The following is a 27,233-nucleotide window of genomic DNA, read 5'->3' on the forward strand; positions in this document are numbered from 1 at the left end:
ACCATAATTCATAGCAAAACAGTTGAATTTAGGCTCCTTTTCTTTCTCTAAAATGGACAAAACAAAATAGAAAGTCCTAAACAGAATTTCATGGCATCAGAATACCTCAGTCTCCTACCAGTGTTGTGAGTGGAATAATGGTGACCTCTTATTCCTTTTCTGAGCACTCTTATTTAGAGATACAGACGTTTTTTAGCTATGCTTGTTTTTTTTTTTTTTTTTTTTTTTTTTTTTTTTTTAACATTTAAACATTACAGGAAAGTCACCAATGTGACCAAAGTAATTCAGAAAAATGTGTGAGCTCTTATTCTTAAATTTGTGTTAAAAAAGACTGAGTTTTTCTTTTTTTCTCTAAGTACTTTATACTTTACTTTCAAGCTCTGATCTACTAGAATAAAGGCTGACTGGAACTTCCCTTTACAGTCTTAAACTTATATGAAGGATGAATAGTATTCTCATCTATCCCTGCTTTTTATGCCTCTATCTTTTCAATTTATGTTGAGAGAGACTAGGCCAAAGATATTTTAAGATGTCTATGTATAGCTACATTATAAAGATTAGATGGGTTCTAAAATTGTGATTTAATAAATGTAACTACAATTATATAATTTATAATATACCAAACAACTAGTAATACATTAGATCAGTCCATTTTTCCAGTTTTTCAGGACACAGATATTTCTGCCATTTTATAAATTAAAGATTTGGAGTTACTTTAATATTTGGGGTTGTAACATACTTCTCAAGGTTATTAAAATGTAGTTAAAATCTGCTCTCACTGTAAAGTGTTAAAATTCAGAAGAATATTTGATACAATCTTTTTCCCTCTTGTTAAATGCCATGTTTGAATTTGCTGTGAAATTAGAGAAATTTAATTTTCTCAGGTTGGGATAGGGTACTTAATAAATGATTAATGATGGAATTAAGTTGTTAAATTTTCTAAAAATTGAAATGAATATAAATGCACAATTAACATAAATTTGAGTAACCAAAGTTAATTTTTAGTCAGATTCTCTCTTTTTTTCTTAATAGGATTAATAGAAAGATTTGAAACATATATAATCAACTCCTAAGGTTCACATAAATGTGACTAATATAAAGCACATCTTGATAAATTAGTATGTGTTATCATGCCTCATAATTAAAAAGGAATTAGAAATTAAATTTGTTTATATGAACTTCTATTCTAAAATATAGAGGAAAAATAAATGGCAGCTGGATCCCTTAATAGTCCTATAGATAACAAAAATCAGAGATTGATTTAAAATAAATGCATACCAAAAAATACTTTGAATGCTTCAGATCTACTTTAAAGTATTTTGCTATTTATTCTTTCTCTATATTTTAGAACAAAATTTATGAATAGAAATGTGGCATATAAACTGGAACTGTTATGATATGTGTTTCATATTTCTGGATTTGGAAAAATGTTCTAATTTTAATCTGTATGTATCTTCCCTTTGTTTATTATTTATTTTTATTTTTCGTTTATTAATAGAGATAGAAGTATTTCTGCACCCAACCCAGTTAACTGGAAAAAGGTTATATAAGACCATGAAAAGTCTAATCCCAGGATGGCCAAAATAGGTTTGCCAACATGGGCTCGGCCGGCAAGGAGGGAAGACAGAGACAGGGACAGGGCAGAGGCTCCTTAGGAGGCCTTCCCTCTTTAGACCTCTTTTGGGGTTCGCCGGGGTCCTGACCCCCAGGTGCAGTTCCTCCTGGGAGGAAGGGTGGCACTAGAGTGCTGGATGCTGGCATAAGAGCAAGTCAAGCAGCTCACTCCATGCCACATCTCCCGCCGCAGTGACTTCCGGCAGGCACTGAGTCTGTACTGCGACAATCTTACACCCGCGAGTGCCCTTTAGAACCTGCTGGGGAATGCGCTCCCTTTCCCCAAAAGTCCCTCGGCTCCCCCGTCGACCACCCGTCCAAGGGTCCTGGGTACCCAAAGCCGCCACGTCTGGCACCTCAACTCAAGTCTGGCACCTCAACTCACATCTGGCGCTTCAACTGTCGCGTGGCGCCTCGGCCAGAGGTCCCCCAAGGTGGCGCCGCCTCTCCGTGGCGCCCGAGAGCCCGCAGGCGCGGGTGGTTTGGCCCGCGTGGGCTCCGAACTGCGGCGGCTCTGCTAGACGGTTGCAGAAGCTGGCGGACGGCCAGGACCCCCCGCCTTGTGCAGCCAGGCGTCGAAGAGGCGGCGGCGAGTGCCGCGGTGCTGGCTGGGTGGCCGAGTGGTCCCCGCAGCCTCTGAACCCAGCCATGCTGCTCTGGGTGCAGGGCTTCGTGCTGGAGGCGGTGGCCTGCCAGGATGACGATGACTACTTACGCTACGGGATCCTCTTCGAAGACCTGGACCGCAATGGGGACGGCGTGGTGGACATCATTGAGCTCCAGGAGGGGCTGAGAAACTGGAGCTCCGCGTTTGACCAGAACTCCGAGGAGGTGAGACCGGAAGGTGGCACAAGCAGCCTGGGGAGACGTTGAGCAGAGGGTGAAGCAAACCCTACCCTTTCCAGAGCTGCTTTCAAAGGCCTTTGGAGTAAGGGTGGGGTTCTCCTCTGTGAGCCTCGTCACGCAGAATAATGCGACCCCACGAAACATATTCTCAATCTTCTTAAAATAGCCACTTTCCGGCCAGGCGCTGTGTCTCACGCCTGTAATCTCAGCATTTTGGGAGGCCCAGGCGGGTGGATCGCCTGAGGTCAGACGTTGGAGACCAGCCTGGCCAACTTGGTGAAACCGCGGTCTCTACTAAACAAATACAAAAATTAGCCGGGTGTGGTGGCGCGCGCCTGTAATCCCAGCTACTCCGGAGGCTGAGGCAGGAGAATCGCTTGAACCCGGAAGGCGGAAGTTGCAGTGAGCCCAGATCGCGCCACTGCACTCCATCCTGGGGGACAGAGCTAAACTCCGTCTCAAAAAAAAAAAAAAGCCACTTTCCTTAGTGACAAAGACCTCCAGGGGGCTTGTGGGGGGATGCTGTTTCTGGTGACTCGTTCAGCATTTATGGAACCAGCACACAACGTCAGGCGCCATGTTAGCCTTTGTGCAGAAGTAAAGGACCATCTCTTTTCTTAGGGGTTTCTCTGCCCAGGGCAGCGTGCTTCAGGGTCGTCTCCAAACGACAGGCACAGATAAGAGCCCCAGAGCTATTCTCTTTTTGACATCCACACCAAGGTCTAGGGGAAGTCAGATCTTGATCCATGGGTTTACACTTCAGCTGATTGTTTTAGAACCTCACCTAATTTAGGAATACCTTCCTTCTCTAGGCCAGTCTTGACTTGATTATTTTTAAACTATTTAGATGGAAGTTTCAGAATGTCAAGAGAAAAAAATTATTTTATTTCTTCTCTGTCAATGCTTAGCAGTCTTCAGATATAATTCCTATTGAATTTTAGGAGTTAGATCTGAAGACTGTGAAGCTCTTTATCGGTGAGATTTTTTTTTTTTTTTGGTTGTTGCTAGAAGTCCAAACCATCTGGACTCCTCTTTAGTGATGCTGGGCATCTTTTCATGTGCTTAGTAGCCATTTGTATAACTTCTTTGGAGAAATGTCCAAGTTCTTTGCTCATTTTCAAATTAGGTTATTTTTTGTTGTTGATTTTTAGGAGTTTTCTATATAGTTTGTATATGAACCCCTTATTATATATATGATTTGCAAATGTTTACTTCCATTTTATGAGTCTCCTTTTTACTTTTGATGTACAAAGTTTTAAATTTTCATGAAGTCCAATTTGTCGTGTTTTGGTTGCCTGTACCTTTGATGTCATACCTAAGAAATCAATGCCAAATCCATTGTTGAGAATTTTGCCCTGTGTTGTCTTCTCTAAGACATTTATAATTTTAAGAGTTACATGTAGGTCATAGATCCATTTTGAATTAATTTTTAATAGGGTGTTAATTAGGGGTTCAATGTCATTCTTTTGCATGCAGATATTCAGTTTTCCCAGCTTCATTTGTTGAAAAAACTGTCTTTCCCCTATTGAATGGTCTTTGCACTGTTGTCAAAAATTATTTGACCACATATGCATAAGGGTTCATTTCTTGGCTCTCTATTCTATTCCATTGGTGTATATGTCTGTCTTTATGTTAGCAGCACACTGTTTTAATCACTCTTGTTTTGCAGTAAGTTTTGAAATCAAGAAGTGAGTCCTCCTGCTTTGTTCTTTTTCAGAATTGTTTTGGCTATTTGGGGTCCCTTGAGATTCCATGTGAATTTTAGTATGGGTTTTTCTACTTCTGCAAATTCTTCATTGGGATTTTGGTAGGGATTGCACTGAATCTGTAAATTGTTTTGGGTAGTATAGACATCTTAACAATATTAAGTCTTCCAGCCCATGAACGTGGGACATCTTTCCATTTATTAATGTTTTCTTTAATTTGTTTCAGAATGTGTTATAGTTTTCATTGCATAAGTCTTTTACCTTCTTGGTTAGGTTAATTCCTAAGTACTTTGTTCTTTTGATGCTTTAATGGCATTGTTTCCTTGATTTCCTTTTTGGATTAATCATTGTTAGGGTATAGGTATAGAAATGCAACTGATTTTTTTGTATTATGCCACTTTGCTGAATTTGTTTATTCTAACATTTTGTGTGTGTGGGGGTGGGGGGTGGAGTCTTTAGAATTTTCTACATATAAAGTCATATCATCTGAAAAAGGGATAATTTTACTTCTTGCTTTCCAAATTGGATGGCTTCTATTTCTTTTTCTAACCTAATTGCTCTGACTAGATCTTCCAGTACTACGTTGAATGAAATGATGAAAGTGGGCATACTTGCTTATTTCTAATGTTAGAGAAAACCTTTTAGTCTTTCACTAATGTGTGTAATGTTCATTGCAGGTTTTTCACATACAATTTTTATCATATTGAGGATAGTTTTCTTGTATTCCTAGTTTGTTGAGTGCTTTTATCATGAGAGGGTGTTGACTTTCGTCAAATGCTTTTACTGCATCAATTGCGATGTTTGTGTTTTTTGCCATCATTCTGTTAATGTTATGTATTACACTGATTGATTTTTTAAAAATGTTGAACCCTCCTTGTATTCCAGGAATAAATGTCACTTGAGGATGGTGTATAACCTTTTTACTCTAATAAATTCATTTTGCTATCATTTTTTTGGAGGATAGAAGAGAATTCTCTCTTCTATTCTGCCAATTTTTACAATTTTTGACTTAAAATCTATTTTGTCTTAAATAAGTTTAGCTATCCCTGCTCTCTTGTTTTCCAAAATAGTTTCAATTATGTGTGTCCTTAAAAGTAAGAAGAGTCTTTCGTACGCAGCATTCGATTAAAAAATTTTTTTTAAAAAAAACAGGACGTTTAAAATCCATTTATCACTCTATATCTTTCTATTCAGTTATTTAATACATTTACATTCGAGGTAATTTTTGATAGGTAAGGACTTAATACTACCATTTTGTGAATTGCTTTCTGCTTGTTTTGTAGGTACTTTGTTTCTCTCTCCCTCTCTTGCTATCTTCCTTTATTGTTTGATATTTTTCTGTAGTGGAACACTTTGAATGCTTTCTATCTTTGTTTTGTCCTTCTACTAAAGATTCTTGATTTGTGGTTACCATGAGGCCTACATAGAGCGTCTTATACTTATAATAGCCTGTTTCAAGCTGACAACAACTCAACTTTGTACATAGGAAAGTACTTTTATGGCCCCTTCCCCATATTTTATGCTTTTGATGTCAGAATTTATGTCATTTTATAATGTGTTTCTTTCGACAATTTATTTTAGCTACAGTTATTAATAGTTTTCTTTTAACCCTTGCACCAGGGATAAAATTTCTTTGTCACCATTGCATTCCCAGAATATTCTAAATATGTATCTGTGTTACTTATACCATTTAGCTTAGTGCTTTCATTTGTTTCATGTCATTAATTACCAGCCTTTTGTTTCAGCTTAAAGAACTCCCTTTAGCAATCCTTGCAAAGCAGGTCTCATGATAATGAATTCCCTTAGCTTTTTTTCTGGGAAAGTTTTTATGCCTCATTTCTGAATGACAATTTTGCAGTTAAAGTATTCTTGGTTGGCAGTTATTTTCTTTAGCACTTTGAATGTATCATCTCACTGTCTCCTGGCCTGTAGGGTTTCTGCTGAGAAATCTACTGATAGTTGTATTGGCACTCCTTTTTATGTGATATGTTTCTTATCTTTTGCTGCTCTCAGAATTTTTTGTCTTTGATTTTTGGTGGTTTGATTACTATGTGTCTTGGTGAACTCTTCTTTGAGTTGAATTTGATTGAACATCTCTGTGTTTCCTATACCTGGATGTTGGCATCTATAACCAATTAGGGAAGTCTTTAGCCAATGTATCTTTAAATATGTGTTCTTGCCCTCTTGCCCTTTATCCTATTATGCAAAGGTTTTTTTTTTTTTTTTTTTTTTTTGAGACGGAATCTCGCTCTGTCACCCATACTGGAGTGCAGTGTTGCGATCTCGGCTCACTGCAAACTCCTGCCTCAGCCTCCCAAGTAGCTGGGACTACAGGCACCCACCACCATGCCCAACTAATTTTTTTGTACTTTTAGTAGAGACAGGGTTTTACCGTGGTAGCCAGGATGGTCTCAATCTCCTGACCCCGTGATCCACCTGCCTTGGCCTCCCAAAGTGCTGGGATTACAGGTGTGAGCCACCACACCTGGCCAGGTTTGATCTTTTGATGGTATCCAATAGTTGCTGTAGGTTTTCTTAATTCTTTTTCAGTCTTTTGTTTTTTTGTTCCTCTGATTGGATAATTTCAAATTTTCTGTTTTTTGGCCCATTGATTCTATCAGAAGAAAGATCGCATCTGTGGTTTATAATTTTTACTGAATTTTTCAGTCCAGTCATTGTATTCTTCATCTCTAGGATTTCTACTTGATTCTTTTTAATGTTTTTATTTCATCGTTGAGCTTCTTACTTTGTGTATTGTTTTGCCAAATGTCATTAAATGTTATATTTGTATACTCTTGTGTTGATCTTTTAGAGGATTATTTTGAATTCTTTGTCAGTAATTTCATAGATCTCCTTTTCTTTGGGGTCTCTCATTGGCACTTTATTACTTTCTTTTGGAGGTGTTATGATTCCTTGATTTTTTGTAATCCTTGTGTTCTTGTATTGTTATCTGCATATTTGCAAGACAGCCTCCTTCTGTCCTTTAAAGTTGTTTTGAGGCAGGGATAAAGCTTCACTATTTAGTCCAGCCTGTGATTCTGGAAGGACCAGCTGGTGATGACCACTGGCAGGCGGAACTTGTTGTGGGTTCTTTAGTTGGCTGAGATGCTGCCTTTGCTCTGATGTCATCTGATATCAACATCTGGTATCAGATACTGGCTGGGCTGCACTATCTGATGAGACCACTGGCTGAGCTCTGCTATCAGGCAGTACTGTGATGGCTTCTGGTCAGGCCAGTCACAGTGTATTTTTTTAATGAACAATTTCACTATTTGGGTTCTTTAGTTGGGCAAGACCGTAAGCTGGGCTCTGAGTTTAAGCAGAGTTGCTGCTCGTGATAGGTGGGACTAGGGGCAATGCTCCTTAGAAATGCATGATTGAGGATTATTTCCCTGTAAGGGTGAATCCATGGGATGGGCTTTTGGTAGCGTATGGCTGCTGCTTGACTTACGTAGTCAAGCTGGTCGTGTCCCTTTGCTTCTTTGAAATGGGTAGAGGTAGGCATCTCCCTGCCTGGTTGGGGTCACTGAGAGCCTCTGAGGCTGGGCAGAAAGACTAGCTGTCTTGGGACCCAAGTTAGTTCCTGCTGTGTTTCTGAAGGTGACTAGCTTAGCACTGTGGGCTATGAACTTCACTGGTATCTTTGATTGGGTGTCACAGCTGGCAGGAACACAGAGTTATCACCAAGATTCATGGTGCTGGTAGCATGACCTCTGCCTCCTTTCTTTGTTTCTACCTGACTCCAGTGGTCCAACTATGCCATTTTCCTTACTGTTGTCTGTGAGATGAGACTGGATTGGGCTTCCTGAGAAGAATCTCAAAATGCTAGGGAAGCTGGATGACTGTTTCTGGTCCTCTTTTCCCCTGTAGAAACCCTGGGCCCAGAGAAATCATTTGTCTAGTGTTGTGTTGACTTGGGGAGAGGCTAGTGGTGTGGTCAAAGTAAGACAAGTCTTCTTATTCTTCTATTCAGTTTTCATTCAGTTCTTTGGCTCACACAGACATCTCAGGCTTGTTTGCAAGTATTGGAGCTTACGAAAAGATGTTCTGGTCCGTGTATAGTTCCTAGTTGAACTTTCTATGAGGGCAAGTGGAGCATGAGATTTCCTATTCCACCATTTTGCTGATGTTACGCTTAAGAAATTTATTTTAAAATAAAAACTTATCATTGCCATAAATGGAAAATGAGTAGATTACAAGTAAGCATAAAATAAACAAATTGAAAACAAATTAGTATTATTAAATTCTGGCTAATTATTATACAGATGCTCCTCAACTTACAATGGGGTTATGTCCTGAGAAACCCATCATAAGTTAAAAATATTGTAAGTCAAAATGTATTCAATACTCTAAGAAACCCATTGTAAAGTTGAGAAATTGTAAGCAAACTGTTTTAAGTTGGGAATTGTCTGTATTGTCTGATGAAGGTGAGCCTGAGGCTTATACTCTGATTTTTTCTGTAAGAAGTTGCCAGTATTGAGGCATTTTAGCACAAAATTGATATGTTCTCCGTGATGTAATCAGAAGATTGAAAGAAAATTGGAACAGGAATAATTTCCTCACACTGTAATTTAGTGTTATTTAACTATTTTCACATATGCACCATATGTACTCCAGTCATTGGGAAATTCCTGCAGAATTAATTTGAAATCCTTTTTGTGGCATGAAATCCTTTCATGGTCTCTCCCTTGCCTGCCTTATCTTCTACATTTTTCCCTTGCATTTTCTCCTTAGCAAATCGGAAAAAGGATTGTTATGGTGATTAAATTTCATTCATTCATATAAAATGCTTAGAAGTGCTCAATAAATATTAGCTGTTACTATTATCACTATTATTATCTTTTTCTAATTAGCATATATTCTGTCTCCTTGCAAACACTGTCACATATTCCTGGAACATCCTGTCCCATTTATTTGTCCAGCTATTATTCTTTACAAGTCTCAGCTCAAGCACTCTTCCTCTGTGAAGGCGCTCCTGAATCTCCCCAAACCTCATTGTACCTTGAATACATTCCCTTATGTCAGCTAACACATTGTCTTTGGTTATATGAATGGTTTCTACTGGTCTGTAACTTCCTTCAGGGCAGAGACTGTATCTTCTTGTCTTTTAATCCCTAGCACCTCACCTAGTCAGACAGTGGCAGTTGCTTACAGTATTTATTTTTTAATTCAATTAAAATGTATTAAGGGCTTATATATGCCATACTTTGTGCTAGATATTGATGGTCTGAAGATAAAAAAACGTGGTCTAGAGGTAGAAGTTTACTGAAAATATATATGATGTGCATTAAAAATATTATTAATTTTTTATTTAAAAAAGCATAAGGCTCCAGTGGGACTCGAACATAAACTCTCACTTTATAAGGCTAAGTCTCAAACCATTATGCTGAGGGACATGCTAGAATTCTACATTTTTTTTTCTCAGTTAACAGATTTTTCAGGTCTCCAATGGCAAAGGCTATGTATCTAAGTGTCATTATCCCTTTCAGGTACTTGGCATTAATAGTTTACCTCAGGTAAATACTTACTAATAAAATTTATAATTATATGAAATGACATTGTGGCTGCTTAATCTACTATTGCACAAATTTAAAAATCGCTTAATATACTTAGCCTGTAGCTGTGACTGAAAAGCTAGGATAATGGATGCTAATGGAAATCATAATTAGTATGAGTGAAATGTGTACATGTTAACATGATATAGTGGCTTTACTTATGATACATCTGTGCAATGAGTTTCTTCTTCTTTTGTAGATAATTTTTAAGTCTGGAGATACCAACGATGATTTAGGATTGGACTTTGGAGAATTTATGCAGTATCTTCAAGACCATGAGAAGAAAATGAGGCTGGCATTTAATAGTCTGGATAAAAATAATGATGGTATGTGTGTTTTTACAACTACAGTTAACTTAATATGAATATAACTGTCAGTCTAAAGGGCACTTTTAATAGCCTTTAATTTACTCTTAATATCAAAGATTTGATTATTTCTACTAGTTGTTCAGCACTGATTTTTAAATTTCTAAGAATAATACATAAACTATATTTATTAGTACTATAATTCCTATGTGGTTACCATCTTTTTAATAAAATAATTTTTGAGAAGCCTGTGACTTCTAAATTTAAAATTTCTTTGCTTAGTGAGTAGGCCTTTCCATTTTTTCTGCAATATATGAGCTAAAAGTATTATGGTAATTAAAAAATGACATTTGCTATTTTTGTGATGATTATAAAAATGTATTGGTTGCAGGAAAGTCAGAAAACACAAAAGGATCCGGAAAGAAAGTAAAAGTTACTTGTAACACTGCTATCTAGAGATCAGTTTTAACATTTTGATACATTTTAATGTTTCCTTCTAGACTTTTTTCTCTGTTTCTTTCTGCCTCCCTTTCTCTTTAAATGTGATTGCAGTCACACTGTATGTATAGTTTGGTGTCTTCCTTTTTTCTTTTAATTTTATATTGTAAGCATTTTCAGTTTATTTAATATTCCTCCCTCTGGTCCTTTCAGGCATTATTGTTCCTCTTGGGACTCTCCCAGTTCATCACATATTTATATGTGTTAAACATTAGTAGTAGAGAAGATTCATTTTTTTTTCTTTTTTTTTGAGATGGAGTCTCGCTCTGTTGCTTAGGCTGGAGTGCAGTGGCACGGCTCACTACGAGCTCTGCCTCCTGGGTTCGTGCCATTCTCCTGCCTCAGCCTCCCAAGTAGTTGGGACTACAGGCGCCCGCCACCACGCCTGGCTAATTTTTTGTATTTTTAGTAGAGACGGGGTTTCACTGTATTAGCCAGGATGGGAGAAGATTCATTTTTACTGCCCCCTGCCCAATTGCCTAGAAGGATTTCCAGGCCTTATGCCAATAGTAGAGGCAAGTGGATGCATGTGGGCTGTACTATCAAATTCACTAGTTAGAAGGATGCAAGGCCCCATGTGAACTGACCTGGTTAACTTCTGTCACTGTATTAATCTGTTCTTATGCTGCTAATAAAGACATACTTGAGAGTAGATAATTTATAAAGGAAAGAGGTTTAATGGACTCACAGTTCCACATGGCTGAGGAGGCCTCACAATCATGGCTGAAGGCGAATGAGGGGCAAAGTCACATCTTACATGGTGGCAGGCAGGAGAGCGTGTGCGGGGGAACTCCCATTTATAAAACCATCAGATCTCATGAGACTTATTCACTACCATGAGAACAGTATGGGAGAAACTGCCCTCATGATTCAATTGTCATCATCTGGCCCTGCCCTTGACACGTGGGGATTATTACAATTCAAGGTGAGATTTGGGTGGGGACACAAACCAAACCATATTAATCACCAAGAAAGTGATTGGTGATTACTTTCTGAGCCCCTGTTCTGTTCAGCCAAAATGTCCATGGAATGCTGTTGCAAATATGTGAATGAAGTAATTATTAAATGTAATTTCATCATTAAGGTCCTTTTTTGGATAGAGCTTTTTGGGGATTGAGGAAATGGTGGGAAAGGAAATAACATTTACTGGACTCTCCTACTTGTCATATTTGTTCTACCTATTTTACCTTCTACATCTTATTTTTATCTCACACAATCATCACAGCAGCTATGTTTTATAGTTGAGAACTCCAAAGCTTAGGAATGCTAATAATTTTGCTTACATTAGGTATCCCAATGAACCACACCTCTCAGGATTCATGCCCTTATGTTGCCATGTGCCATACTGACCTGGGCTTGGCCATTTAGCTTGCTTTAGCCATTGGAACATCAGCAAATCTTGATATAAGTACTTGTACATTGGGGCGTGTCTTCTTGAGTGCTGTCTCTTGAGCACTGTAAACCACCAGAAAAAAAGCCTAGCTGACATAGGACTCTTTTGGTGCTTCTTCATCAGCTGGAAACCTTTGTGTCTGATGGCACCTTTGCCCAAGTTTGCTTGTGCCCACTGGGCTTGCTCTGCCCACTTGGGCTGGCAGGCTGCATTCAGCTTGTGCTGCTGGCCTGGATCCCACACTTGCTGGCTCTGCACTTAGCCCATGACTAGTCCAGGCATGCTGCCTTGAATGGCTTCCACCTTGGGCACCAGTGTCTGGATGAGGGGGATGCAGTAGCACTTGACAACTCAGAGATGACAGCAACCGCAGAGCCTCAAGAGGTGTTACAGCCTTTTGCTCTGGGAGTACTGAGCACTGAGCACCCCAGGAAACATTACAGCTTGTTTGTGTTACAGCTCATTTGTTCCTGCAATCCACCCACTTTGGCAAATGGGGGCCTGTCACAGCTTGTTTGGTCCCACCACCCCGCTCCAGCCATGGCTCCTGGGCTGGCCCGGCCCTGCCGCTGCTGCTTCCCATCACGTGGGGTGGCAGCCCATTGCTGGGCAGGAGGGTTACTATGTTATAGCTCTGGCTTGGGGAATTCTGAGGTCTGGGCCCCCAGAAGGGTTGTTGCTCTTCATTCTCATAGTCCAGCAAATGGGAGCATGTCACTGCCTATAGCTCGGAGAGCTGGCCAGGAATATGTTATAGCCCTTTTTGCTCCTGCTGTTTGGCAGGCTCTGGGTTCTTGTCCTGTAACCAAGAAGTATGAGTTTACATGGACATTGGAGAGTCAGCAAGGCAGGGCAGAATTTTATTGAGTGACAGGAGGAAAGCTCTCAGCAGAGAGGGGACTCGAGAGTGGGTGGCCCTCTGTGTGAGAGTGGGCCTGAAAGTGGGTAGTATAATGTGCAGCTGAGTCCAGGGTTTGTATGGGCTCCAAATGGGGGAGTGCATGCTAATTTGTCCATGGGCAGGCCTGGAAAAATTACCATTTCATTGGCTACAAGGCATTGAGGAAGTTCTCGCTTCAGTCATGGACTCTGGTAGCTCAGTTTTCAGACTTTAGGCTGTCTTTGGTTTGACGGTTGGGTTTCACCGGGGACTTGCCCCTTTCTGCCTGGGAATTTGTCTGCCTCCTGCTGCTATCATAGCTACCCAGCTGGAGAGGTCACATGGAGAGAGCTACCCAGTTAGTCCTTAACTGCTCTATATTCTCATCTGAGGTGGCAGACATGTGATTGAAGTAATCTTGGCCAGCTGCAGTTGAACCAATAGTTGATTAAATTTACATGAATGACCAAGACAAGACCAGAAGAAGAACCAACCAACTGAACCAACAAGTTGAACCAAACTCAGATAGCATATTCATAACTAAATATATTCTTTGTAAACCACTAAATTTTGGGGTGGTTTGTAACTTAGCAATAGATCACTGGTACAGGAATAGAATATTTTGCGTTTCTCCCTGGAATTACATTGTTGAAATGGTTGCAGTCCCCCTCTCCATCTATCTAAATACTGTTATTCCATTCAATTCATTTCAATTCCATCTTCTCAGTGAAAGCTTACTGCATATAGTTAAAGACAACACTAAATGTCCCTTTAAGCCCATAGACCTTGATTATGTTCTGGATTGGATTACCTAATTTTTTTCTACATATTTGCCTGAATTCTAGGTTCTTTTAGGTAAGGATTATGTTATATATTTTAGTCAATTAAGCAAACAGTATTTGAGCATTATATATGAGCTAGTGCACTAGGAACTGTGTTAACAAAAGTCTTCAGAAACACAGTTTTGGGTGGAATAATAAAAGATGTACATAGCTATATACAAGGTAGACTATGATCATTGCTATAAAAGTGATACAAGAAGAACTTAATTGTGTCCAGGCACAATTAAGATTTGTACTTGGTTAATATATAAACAGAAATGAAGAGAAAGTGTTTCTTGAGCGGAGACAATAGCTTGAACAAAGGCATAGTTGGGAAATTACCAGACAAGGTCAGAGCTGATTAAATGACGTTTTCAGTTTGGCCCTGACTTACTACTTTTTGGAAGATTTCATTGATATATAACATATACTGCAAAATACATAAATAAATTACAAATGTAAGCCCCATGAATTTTCACAAGGCAAACATGCAGCACTAAAATAGCATCTAGACTAAGAAGTAGATTATTACAAGCATCTCAGAAACATTCCTTTTTTACCTGCTCCAAATCACTATCCCTCCTCTGCAGGTACCTACTATCCTGGTTTCTAATACCATATGTAAGTTTGCAATACATCTTAGTTAAATAAATATGTGTACCTTGCTCATACTGCACCTATTATTAAAATGGTTTTTGTTTCTTAGGGGTTTCTTGTTTATCCTTTATAGTACCTCATTTGTGACTCTTATTTACTCCTTTATTTACCCTTCCATTGCAGTTTATTCATAGCTCTTCCATTAACAAACATTGAGCAGTAATTATTTTTAAAGTAATTGGTGCATCTATACAAATTGGTAAACTCCTTTGGGGTGTTTATTAATTTTTGGATTCCTTCACATGTAGCATAGTGATTTGCATAGTAGGTTTTCAAATTTTAAAAATTATTAAATTGAATTGAAGAGTATAGTATTTGAAGATTATAATGGTATATAAGGCAGAGGATCCTGCCACCCCTATTGAAGAAACTTTGATTTCTAGATTGAGTAATAGACCAGTAAACTACATTCTGTGGAGCTTGAAATACTGGAGGCCTTTGAGTCATTGCAAAGAGTCTGAGGTTCTATAGATTAATAATGGGCTTTTTCTATTGGCCAAATAAGTAATATCTTATACATATATGTGTGGGTAAAGGTATGCATAGACAGCTATAGTTCATAAATACAAATTAAAAGTGTGACTAAATTTATAGTAACTTTTTGACATTATGTATTTTTCAACTAGGAGACACTAAAGTTAATTTATTTTTACATTAAAACATTGTTCTTATATTTAAAAATTTTGGATATACTCAACTACTTGCTTTACACAAGGGAGGAATCAAAGTTTCTTTGGACTTGGTGAGTGATAGGATTAGATTTGTGTTTTAGAGTTTGAGGAGAATATGGAATATTTAATTTTCCCTTCACAGCATCCAACATTGTGAGTGAAATGCATAGTAGGCTTATATTAAATATATTCACTGATTTGAGTTATTTAACATAGTATACGATGTGTTAAAAGAGTTTGGTGTTGTATTTTAAGTAAATTGTTTCTTTTAAAGCTTATCTTATAAAACATTGACTGGCCTTATTTTCAGGCCCATGGATCAAATCTTCAGAATTGACTTTTTCAATTCTTTCTAAGTAGGTATAATAGTCAAGAATCTCTTATAGACCTACAATCCCATTTAGAAACGTCTGGGGCAAAATGTGGTTTGAAATTTAAAATTTGGATTTTAGAAAAGTAATGCAGTACATATATGATATATAATACTCCAAGGGACTATGGGGCACTACCATGCAGTTATAAGCATGAATACTTTTGCAGTGAAACATGAATATTCACACTAAATTAGATAAGTAATTGACTAAAATTAACCTAATATCTGTTTAAGGTAGATTTTGCCACCAATTGAACTTTGGTACCAATTTTCCAAAAAGTTTGTTAGGCTTTGACCTGTGGATATGGGATTATAGGTCAAAAACATATGGGCCTTTAAAGCCTTTTATATTCTAAGTATATTATGCCTTATTGTCTTTTCAGATACTTTAACTTGAAATTTTTTCATTTTTAAAGGAGTAATAGATGCTTCAGAAATAATTGCTGCTTTGAAATCTCTGGGTATGCATATTTCTGAAGTCCAGGCAAAAACAATTCTGAGCAGGTCAGTCCTTGTCTTTAGTTTTAATAACTTTTTCTTGTGTTTTATACTTGATGTTAGGAACTAATTGCTATAAATGTGGCATTTTACCCCTTATTCTATAACTTGGTAAACAAACCTGCTTGTGTATTTGCTCAATTCTATCTTACTTGAAATCTATCCCTTTAAGAGCAACTTGCAAAGTCATTCCCTAGGTTGACCATTTAAGCAGCAGAAACCAAATGAAATCAAACATACTACTAGTGTAATGATTTTTCAAACTGTTCTTAAGGGAGCCCTCTGTGTATTTGTGGGAGGAGGGAGGGAGAGACTGATCAGAATGAGTTTCTGGCTTCCAACTATTGCTTGAACCAAACAGTTCTGCATTCATTTGTTTTATGTCTTAAACTTTCAGGAAGATTTCTTTTGAAGAAGGGATTCCATGTTTGAAACAATTAGGCTTTTATATAAAGGGACAGAGACAATTTATTCTAAGGAGAAATTTTAAAAGATCAGGAGGGAGGGGGAAGTAGAGGAAGGTGGAGATGAAGAGAAAACCTTATGTTGTCTGGATCCTTTTACTCACTCTTAATCTGCCATTGTCTCTTGTCCCTGTGAAGCGCAAAAGCTTGATAGTAGTATGCTGGTTCTCAAACTTCCTTGGGCTTGAGAGTCAGAACTCTAAAGTGAGCACTTTGGTTAACTCTAGGATCCTCTGGAGGTGGTAGATGGGTTTTTCAAACCCTCTTTCAGCTAGCTCATTCCTTAAATTACAACAGTTTGGATTTGCCCATAATGCTGCCAAGTGTCTAGTGCTTGATATGCCCTCTGCATAGACTAGATTCTGACTGGGTTAGAATGACATGTTTGATGATATCTGTGACTTTAAACAGCCTCAAGCTGTGATCTTCCAGTTTTTTACAAGGATGCAAGATGTGTTTATAGCTTGAGAAGAACCAGATAAATTGTGGTGTGGGGAAGTGGAGGAGACAGAAGCTATAATTACCATGTAAGATACTACTTGAAAGATAATACTTTGAATTCTGGTGGTTTTATTTCTCTCTTTCCAATCCTTAGACCTTTGATTAATTAGTTTTTCTATTCTTGCTGTAATGATATTGAATAAAAATATTTGGTAGTGACGGGCATTCTTTTTCCTGATCTTAAAGGGAATACTTCTAATATTTTACCATTAAAAGCGGTTTATTATCTGTCATGTTAAGAAAGTTCACTTCTGTTTTGTCAAGAGACTTTTAAAAATTACAAATGGGTTTAGATTTGTGAGATGATCATATATATCTTTCTTTAATCTGTTAATGTGAATTAACTTACAGATTTTTCTCTTTGTTGATTCATCCTTACATTCTTAGGATAAACACAACTTAAAAATATTGTGGTGGATTTGATTTGCTAAAATTTCACTCATAGTTTTTACATTTATGTTCATGGCTGAAATTGTCTTGTTCTTTTCTTTCTCTACTGTCCTAATCTGATTTTGTTTCTTAGATTACAATGACCTCATGGAATGAATTGTGGAATAGTTTCTTTTTATATTCTCTGTAAGAGATTGAATGAAATTGGATTGATTGTAATACTGATTTACAGTATTTATAAGGTTCTCTTTTTCCTTTCTTTTCTATAAAATTTTTCTCATCTTTTTTCTTATTCTTTTTTTAGTGGTTTGGATTTATATACTTTGTTAGCAGTTAGGCTTAAAATTTTACTATGCAAGTTTGATTTAAAGGCTGAAGTTAAACAAAATCTTTATACCTTCTTCAAACAATAAAGTTTAGAACACTTTTAGCTCGTTACTCCTCTCCTAATTTATATGCTGTTTTGTTTTCTTTTTAAACTGAATAGATATTGTAATTGTTATTTTATACAGAAAATTTGATTGATGTTTTTATATTTAGCATCTTATTTACTCACCATTCTTCCTTGCATCCCACACTACTCATCCAGGATAATTTTTCTTCATGAACTACATCCTCTGGAAATTCTTTTAGTGGAAATGTATTGGTACTTAACTCTCAGTTGTTGAGCATCTGAAAGCATGTCTATTTCACTTTTGTTCTGGGAAAAGAGTTTTGCTAGATACACAGTTTTAGTTTGACAATTATTTTTTCTCAGAACTTTGAGATATTATTCTGCTGCTTTTAGACTGCACTATTAGATGGAAGATTGGGCTAGTCTTTATATTGATCCTTGGTAGGGATTTGTCTCTTCTCTCTGTGTTCTCTTATGATCTTCTTTTTGTCTTTTGGGTTCTGTAGCTTTTTATCTAGTGAGTAGGCCTGTCTTGCTTTCTTTTTATTTATTTTACTTCCTCAATATTAATGTTGTACTTCTTGAAACTATGTTCATGTCTTATAACAGTTTTGGAAAATTCTCAATCTTTATATTTTAAAATACAGCTTCCCCTTCATTTTCTTTGTCTTTTTTCATATTTTCTTTCTTCTTTTTCTGTGCAGCATTCTGGGTAAGTCCTTCAAATATATCTTCAATTCCTCTCTTCATCTATCTCTTTTCTTCACTTAACCATTCTATTGAGTTTATTAACAATTTTTTATTTATAGAAGTTTATGTCATTTGGTTCTTTTTCAAATATGTTTGATAATTCCTTATAGTTTCTTATTTCTTGCTTGTTTTATGGTTCTATCTTTTATGTCTTAACATGAAATATATCCTGTTAATCTGTATCTTACATCCGACAGAATATTTTAAGTCTTTGACAGTGTAAATCTGGTTTTGGCTGTTGCTGTGGACAAAATCTAATTATATACTGTTACAAGAGGTATATTTTTAAGTAAATGGAAGTGTTAGAAGAAAAAGGATGGAGAAAGCAAAACGTTACAAAAATAAAAGGAGCATTTTATAATGATTAGGGATTTTATTTACCCAGAAGATAGAATTCTAAATTTGTATATATTTAATAATATAGCCCAAATTTATAAATCAAGAATTAATGAAAGTACAAGAAAGAATAGATAAGTAGTCAATGATTATAGTAAGAGAGTTTAACTCAGATTTCTCAGCATTTAATAGAACAAGCAGATGGAAAATACCATTAAAGATTAAATATAGCAATACCATCACTAACGTTTACCTAGCAAACATACATAGAATATTGCACTCAAAAACTGAAGAATATGTGTTTCCTAAAGCACACATAGGACATTTATAAGAATTGCCCATACATTGGGTCATAAAAGAAATGCAAGAGATTTTAATAAAGAACTAGAATCATACAGAATATGTTCTGTATTCATAAGTAATTAAACAAGAAATAAGCTTTCTTAAAAATAAAAAAAACTTTTTTAAAAAAAGAAATAACAGGACAAGTTTGATAAAAACTTGGGAGTGTTGTCAATCTATGGATTTTTTTCATTGATATGGCAAGTGGTATTTTATAAGCCACTACTCACAAACTTATATGTTGCTATACTGTTTTTGGAAAATTGGAAATACCCTGCTGAATCATACTCTAAGATAAATTATGAATTACTGATTGCAATGATTTATTCAAAATTTATTTATAGAACTTTTATAAATGTCAGTCATAGCTCCAGCTACAAAAGATGCAGTTGTGAACAAGCCAGAGTCCCTACTTGAGGGTTTCAGGCTAGTAGATAACTCCAGATGATTACAATGTAGTGTCATAAGGCAAAGCAGATTGAAGCGGTGCACATTGCCCACAGGTGAATTTTGTAGGGAATATTTAGTTTACCTGAAAATGTCTTTATATCACCTTCATTTTTGAAGGTTATTTTTATTGCAATTGCATTCTAGGTTGAGTTTTTTTTTCTTTCAGCACTTTGAAGTTGTCACTAAAGATGTCTACTATTGGCCAGGCACAGTGGCTCACGCCTGTAATCCCAGCACTTTGGGAGGCCGAGGCAGGTAGATTACCTGAGGTCAGGAGTTCGAAACCAGCCTGGCCAAAATGGTGAAACCCTGCCTCTACTAAAAATACAAAAATTAGCTGGGTGTGGTGGCGGGTGCCTGTAATCTCAGCTACTCAGGAGGCTGAGGCAGGAGACTCTCTTGAACCTGTGAGGTGGAGGTTACAGTGAGCCTAGATTGTGCCACTGTACTCCAGCTTGGGCTTGGCGACAAGAGCCAAACTCCGTCTCAAAAAAAAAAAAAAATGGTGTCTGCTATCAAGAGCTGACTCTGATGTCAGTGGTTGCTTTTTTCAGTTCCTCCTGTATGTAATGTTTCTTGCCCTCACTTCCATCTTTGCTTTCTTTTTTGAACTCCAGTATTGCTCAGCTACTGAATTTCTATAAACTCACAGTCCTCCAGCAGCTATTTTTGTGAGGCTGATGGAGTCAAGTGTAGCTTAGTATTCGGCCAAAGATTCAAGGTTACCAGTATAGTTTCTGGAACACTGTCTAAAATTTGACCTGAAAATCCTGCCCTCTCAGCAGCCCTGAACTCCAATCTTTGTTTATTCTACCCACCCGTTCTTTATTTAGGCTCCTACTTGTCTATGCTACAATTTGGAGTGTCCCCAGCCGGAAACGAGAATCAGTGGAGAGCTCAACTTCTCGGTTTCCTTCTCAAGCATCACAACCCTGTCCTGTTTGTAGACCAATGCCTGAAAACAGTTTTTTCATATATTGTGTCCAGTTTCAGATTGGTTTACAGTGGCAATCTAAGTTCTATAGCCACTATTTTGTCTTGGCTAGAACTGGAAATTGTACTAATCTTTTTGTTGGCAGGATGGAATTTGTTTTTTAGAATTTGTATTTGCAAGAATGCTACTTAAAAAGCATTTCACTAATTCCACCTTTTAGTCAGACACAATGAAACAACTTCTGATGCTTTTTTTAAAAAATTGAGAGGCTTAAAAATTGAGTAAATCCTAAATTTTCCATGGTAAAAAGTGAGTCTTCTCTTTAAATTCATAAATAAAAGGTTGTTTTAAACGTGATTAAAAAGGTATAAATAGGGAGAAGAGGATAAGAAGTAAAAATAATATTTGAAGAGCCAAAAGATATAAAATTACCCTTCAATCAGTTTTATTCACTTTTCACCCATTTATTCATTCATTCAACAGATATTTATTGAATGCTAAGTGTTGGAGATACACAGATGACTTGGTCTTTCCCTTCAAAACATCATAGGAAAATATGGGAGAAATACATACAAGTAAATAATTAAAAAGCAATATGGCATAAATTCCACTAGAGGGGCATTCTGCCAATTACCTGATCAGCACTCCTTGAAGCTATCAAGGTTATCAAAAACAGGGAAAGAGAAACTATCATAGCCAAGAGGAGCCTAAGGAGATGTGATGACAAATAGAATGTGCCATTTCAGCTGGGATCCTAAAACAAAAAGAGGACATTAGTTAAAAACTAAGAAACTGAATAAAGTATGGACTTTAGTGAATAATAATGTAGCAACATTGGTTCATTAATTATAACAATAATAATGTAAAATGTTACCAATGGGGAAACTGAGTGTGGGGACATATGGGACTCTCTGTGTTATCATCTCTATTTTTCTGAAAATCTGAAACTACTTAAAAAATAAAGTCCACTTAAATAACAATATGAAAATACAGTCATTTCACAAAGTCCAAAGGAGTGGCTCCAACAATAAATATTTAAGAAGTATTTATTTTTATAGTGGTGCTAACTTTGATATAAATGTTACAAGTACTATTTTCTTTTTTTTAAATTTCAGCATGGATAGTGATGGATCAATGACAGTAGACTGGGATGAATGGAAGTACTACTTTTTACTACATCCTGCAACAAATATCACTGAAATTATTCATTTCTGGAAGCGTTCTACTGTAAGATTACTTTGTATTTTACTTTGTTTTTATTTTGCTCTAAATGTCATAGCTGTTATGATAATATAACCCCTACAATACTTGCAGCCTCAGGGGCTAAAGTTACAATATTTCCCCCCTAATAATGTTCTGCTAATTTAGCTAGTGGTATTAGTATTGTGTGTATAAACAGAGCAACCAATTTCTTTGTTTGCCAAAGTCTAGAACTTAAAATCATAATCTACCTGCTGAAAGTGCCTACTTTGTGTTAAGAATTAATTTCTATGACGTAGTATTTAGATTGCCCTAGAAAAGTGAAAAATAATATATTTTTCTTTTTTCACAGATATGCTGTATCTGATTGGGTCTTCTATCATAGAAGACGTAAAGTCAAATATTAGGATTTGAAAATTTTAGAACCAGAAAGGGTCAAATATTTAATAATCTGCCTGCTCATTTTATATAAGCACTTGACTTGGAGTTGTAACAAGGAGATCTTGTAATTGAAGACTTTGTTTCCTTTAGCAGATCTCAGGTGTGGGGGTTAATTATTTATTCATGGCATACTATTCTCATTTACCCTCCTGAGTTTTTGCCTCCTCTCCACAGAGAACGTAGGGGAAGCAAAGAGCACAGGCTCTGGACTGCCTAGGCTTGAATTCCATATCTACCACCCACTTGCTCTATCAACCTCTCTGTGCATCATTTTCCTCAGTTATACAGTGGGGATAAAAACGATAAACGTTTTGAGAATTAAATTAGTACATTAGTTAGTATATTTAAAACAGGGCTAAGCACATAAGTGTTCAATAAATGTTAGTTGTTACAATAGGCACTTATTTTATCTAATATGTTTTATCTGTGTTCTTGGATATTTATATATTTACATATTCTTAGGGAGCATGTAGTATTGTTTCACACATGTGTTTTTGATTTGTATAGCTAGTATTGTGCTAGAGACCACATCTGATTTCTGACTTTATGATTTGTCCTTGATGTTATATTCTTATCTAATTTATTGCTCCTAACATACTCATAGTATGCACTTATCACTTCTTTCTTGTCTATTCCCCAAGAAATGGACATCTAGTTTTTTCTCCAACTTCACCCATAAAAAATGCTTTCGTTTTATGTACCTTAGAGAATTTCACACAGTTTTCTGTCATAAGGAATATGCATTTGTACATTTTACAACTACTAAGGTATCCAGTTTCAATTTTGTTTTAATTTCATGAAATATTGCCGTATTTTTTTTCCAGAATGGCTAGCTGTAGCAATTCACACTCCTGCCAGCAACGTATGAAGGTTCCCATTTCTTTATGTATTATTACTAGGTATTATTCAGTTTTATAGTATTTGCTGTTCTGTTTGGTATAAAGTAGAATTTCATTGTTTTAACATGCATTTCCTTGATTCCTAGTACATTTTGAACATCTCTTCATAGGAATATTAGATATTCACATGTTCTTTTCTATGAATTGTCTGTTTATATGCTTTATCTAGTTTTTTATGGATTTTCTATCATGTCCCTAATGTTTCATAAGAGTTACATATTTATCCTAGATAGTAATCTTTGTTGTACTTTGACTTGCACATGTTTTTTCTAGTATGCCATTTGTTGTTTCTTTGTTTTGTCCATGATATTCCTGGTTGAACAGAAATCTTTGATTTTTGGTAAGTAAATCCACAAAATATGAATGGTTTACAATTCTGGTATCTTATTAAGAAGTACTTTCCTACCTCTTGGTCACAAAGATGTTCTATATCTTCTATTAGTTCTATGGTTTCTGCTTTTACATTTAGGCCTTTAATGCATCTGTTAGTTCACATTTCTATATGATTAAAAGCAGGGCTCTGATTTTATTATTTTTATATGTAGAGGGAATTTTCCCAGTATATCCTACTAAACATTGAATTCTTTTCACATTCAATTCTTTTCACATTCATTTGTGATGCCACCTTTCTCACACATCAAGCTTCCATAAATACTTGGATATTTTCTTGAGCTTCCTTTTCCGTTTCATTGTTTTCTTTTTTAATGCCAATATTGAACTGTCTTTATGACTATGGTTGTGTAGTATAATACTGACCTGGTAAAGTAAATACTTCCTCTTTGTCCCCCTTCCCTCATTGATTTTTCTTATCTTAAAAAAAATTTATTCGTTTTATTTATTTATTTATTTATTTATTTATTTATTTATTATACTTCAATTTCTGGGATACATGTGCAGAATGTGCAGGTTTGTTACATAGGTATACATGTGCCATGGTGGTTTGCTGCACCCATCAACCCACTACCTGGGTTTTAAGCCCTGCATGCATTAGGTATTTGTCCTAATGCTCTCCCTCCCCTTGCCCCCTACCCCCTGACAGGCCCTGGTGTGTGATGTTTCCCTCCCTGTGTCCATGTGTTCTCATTGTTCAGCTTCCACTTATGAGTGAAAACATGTGGTGATTGGTTTTCTGTTCCTGTGTTAGTTTGCTGAGAATGATGGTTTCCAGATTCATCTATGTCCCTGCAAAGGACATGAACTGATTATTTTTTATGGCTGCATAGTATTCCATGGTGTATATGTGCCACATTTTCTTTTTCCAGTCTATCATTGATGGGCATTTGGGTTGATTCCAAATCTTTGCTATTGTGAACCATGCTGCAATAAACATACGTGTGCATGGGTATATACCCAGTAATGAGATTGATGTGTCAAATGGTATTTCTGCTTCTAGATCCTTGAGGAATCTCCACACTGTCTTCTGCAATGGTTGAACTAATTTACAGTCTCACCAACAGTGTAAAAGCGTTCCTATTTCTCCACATCCTCTCCAGCATGTTTTTTTCTGATTTTTTAATGATTGCCATTCTAACTGGCGTGAGATGCTATCTCATTGTGGTTTTGATTTGCATTTCTCTAATGATCAGTGAGGATGAGCTTGTTTTCATATCTTTGTTGGCTGCATAAATGTCTTATTTTGAGAAGTGTCTGTTTATATTCTTTGCCCAGTTTTTGATATGGTTGTTTTTTCCTTGTAAATTTGTTTAAGTTCCTTGTAGATTCTGGATATTAGACCTTTGTCAGATGGATAGATTTCAAAAGTTTTCTCCTATTCTGTAGGTTGCCTGCTCACTCTGATGATAATTTCTTTTGCTGAGCAGAAGATCTTTAGTTTAATGAGATCCCATTTGTAAATTTAGGCCTTTGTTGCCATTGCTTTTAGTGTTTCAGTCATAAAGTCTTGGCTCATTCCTATGTCCTGAATGGTATTACCTAGGTTTTCTTCTAGGGTTTTTATGATTTTAGGTTTTACGTTTAAGTCCTTAATCCATCTTGAGTTAATTTTTGTATAAGGTGTAACTGTTGGAGTTTTCTGCATATGGTTAGCCAGTTTTTCCAGCAGCATTTATTAAATACGGGATCCTAAAGAAGCAAGAGCAAACAAATTCAAAAGCTAGCAGAAGAGAAGAAATGATTAAGATCAGAGCAGAACTGAAGGAGATAGAGACACAAAAAACTCTTCAAAAAATCAATGAATCCAGGAGCTGTTTTTTTGAAAAGATTAACAAAATAGATAGAATAGTAGCCAGACTAATAAAGAAGAAAAGAGAGAACAATCAAATAGACACAATAAAGAGTGATAAAGGGGATATCACCACGGACCCCACAGAAATACAAACTGTCATCAGAGAATGCTATAAACACCTCTATGCAAATGAACTAGAAAATCTAGAAGAAATGGTTAAATTCCTGGACACACACACCCTCCCAAGACTAAACCAGGAAGAAGTCGAATCCCTGAATAGACCAATAACAAGTTCTGAAATTGAGGCAGTAATTAATAGCCCACCAACCAAAAAAAGCCCAGGACCAGACAGATTTACAGCCAAATTCTACCAGAGATACAAAGAGGAGCTGGTACCATTCCTTCTGAAACTATTCCAAACAATAGAAAGAGACAGAATCCTCCCTAACTCATTTTATGAGGCCAGCATCATCCTGTTACCAAAACCTGGCAGACACACAACAAAAAAGAAAATTTCAGGCCAATATCTTTGATGAACATTGATGTGAAAATCCTCAATAAAATACTGGCAAACCAAATCCAGCAGCACATCAAAAAGCTTATCCACCACAATCAAGTCGGCTTCATCCTTGGGATGCAAGGCTGGTTTAACATACAGAAATCAATAAATGTAATCCATCACATAAACAGAACCAATGACAAAAACCACATGATTATCTCAATAGATGCAGAAAAGGCCTTCAATAAAATTCAACACTCCATCATGCTAAAACCTCTTAATAAACTAAATATTGATGGAGCATATCTCAAAATAATAAGAGCTATTTATTTCAAACCCATAGCCATTATTATACTCAATGGGCATAAGCTGGAAGCATTCCCTTTGAAAACCAGCACAAGACAAGGATGCCCTCTCTCACCACTCCTATTCAACATAGTATTGGAAGTTCTGGCCAGGGCAATCAGGCAAGAGAAAGAAATAAGAGGTATTCAAATAGGAAGAGGGGAAGTCAAATTGTCTCTGTTTGCAGATGACATGATTGTATATTTAGAAAACTCCATCGTCTCAGCCCCAAAACTCCTTAAGCTGATAAGCAACTTCAGCAAAATCTCAGGATACAAATTCAATGTGGAAACATCACAAGCATTCCTATACACCAGTAATAGACAGACAGAGAGCCAAATTATGAGTGAACTCCAATTCACAATTGCTACAAAGAAAATAAAATTGCTAGGAATACAACTTATAAGGAACATGAAGGACCTCTTCAAGGAGAACTACAAACCACTGCTGAAGGGAATAAGAGAGGACACAAATGAATGGAAAAACATTCCATGCTCATGGATAGGAAGAATCAATATGAAAATGGCCATACTGCCCAAAGTAATTTATAGATTCAATGCTATTCCCATCAAGCTACCATTGACTTTCTTCACCAAACTAGAAAAAACTACTTTAAAGGTCATATGGAACCAAAAAAGAGCCTGTATAGCCAAGACAATTCTAAGCAAAAAGAACAAAGCTGGAGTCCTCACACTACATGACTTCAAACTACACTACAAGGTTACACTAATTAAAACAGCATGGTACTGATAGCAAAACAGATATATAGACCAATGGAACAGAACAGAGGCCTCAGAAATAACACCACACATCTACAACCATCTGATCTTCAGCAACCTGACAAAAACAAGCAATGGGGAAAGGATCTTTCTTATCAAAATTAGCCTAGTTTTTTTTTTTTTTAAAGAAGAACTTTTATTTTAGATTTTAGATTTTCTTAATTTCAACTGAATTTTTGATTTTCTTAATTTCAACTGTATATTTTTAGAAACTTGATTGTGATTACGTTTGTCTTGGTTTGGGCCGCTATAACAAATTACCATGGTCTAGGTGATTTAAACAACAAACATTTATTTCTCACAGTTCTGGAGGTTAGAAATTTGAGATCAGGGTGCTGATATAGTCAGGTTCTTGGTGAGTGCACTTTTCCTAGTGTACAGAGGGCTGTCTTCGTTCTATTCCCTCACATAGTGGAAAGAGAGCTAGCTAGCCCTCTGGTGTCATCTTTTTAAGGGCACTAATTCCAATTATGATGGATCCACTCTCATGACCTAATTATCTCCCAA

At 36.5% G+C, this 27,233-nt stretch overlaps 1 protein-coding gene across 3 annotated transcripts in view; it reads left to right on the forward strand.

Moving 5' to 3' along the window:
- The first annotated feature begins 1,499 nt into the window (after positions 1-1,499).
- Positions 1,500-27,233, forward strand: part of LOC100439522 (mitochondrial adenyl nucleotide antiporter SLC25A24-like) — a 74,013-nt gene continuing 48,279 nt past the window's right edge. For all 3 annotated transcript variants that reach the window (XM_024254784.2, XM_054530480.1, XM_054530481.1), the window contains exons 1-4: positions 1,500-2,445; positions 9,921-10,047; positions 15,736-15,823; positions 21,494-21,605. In XM_024254784.2, coding sequence (XP_024110552.2) covers positions 1,882-2,445; positions 9,921-10,047; positions 15,736-15,823; positions 21,494-21,605 — 891 coding nt within the window. In that variant the 5' untranslated portion in view covers positions 1,500-1,881. The remainder of the gene's footprint in view (positions 2,446-9,920; positions 10,048-15,735; positions 15,824-21,493; positions 21,606-27,233) is intronic.

The sequence above is a fragment of the Pongo abelii genome, chromosome 1 (assembly GCF_028885655.2).
Source record: "Pongo abelii isolate AG06213 chromosome 1, NHGRI_mPonAbe1-v2.0_pri, whole genome shotgun sequence".
Taxonomy (NCBI): Eukaryota; Metazoa; Chordata; class Mammalia; order Primates; family Hominidae; genus Pongo; species Pongo abelii.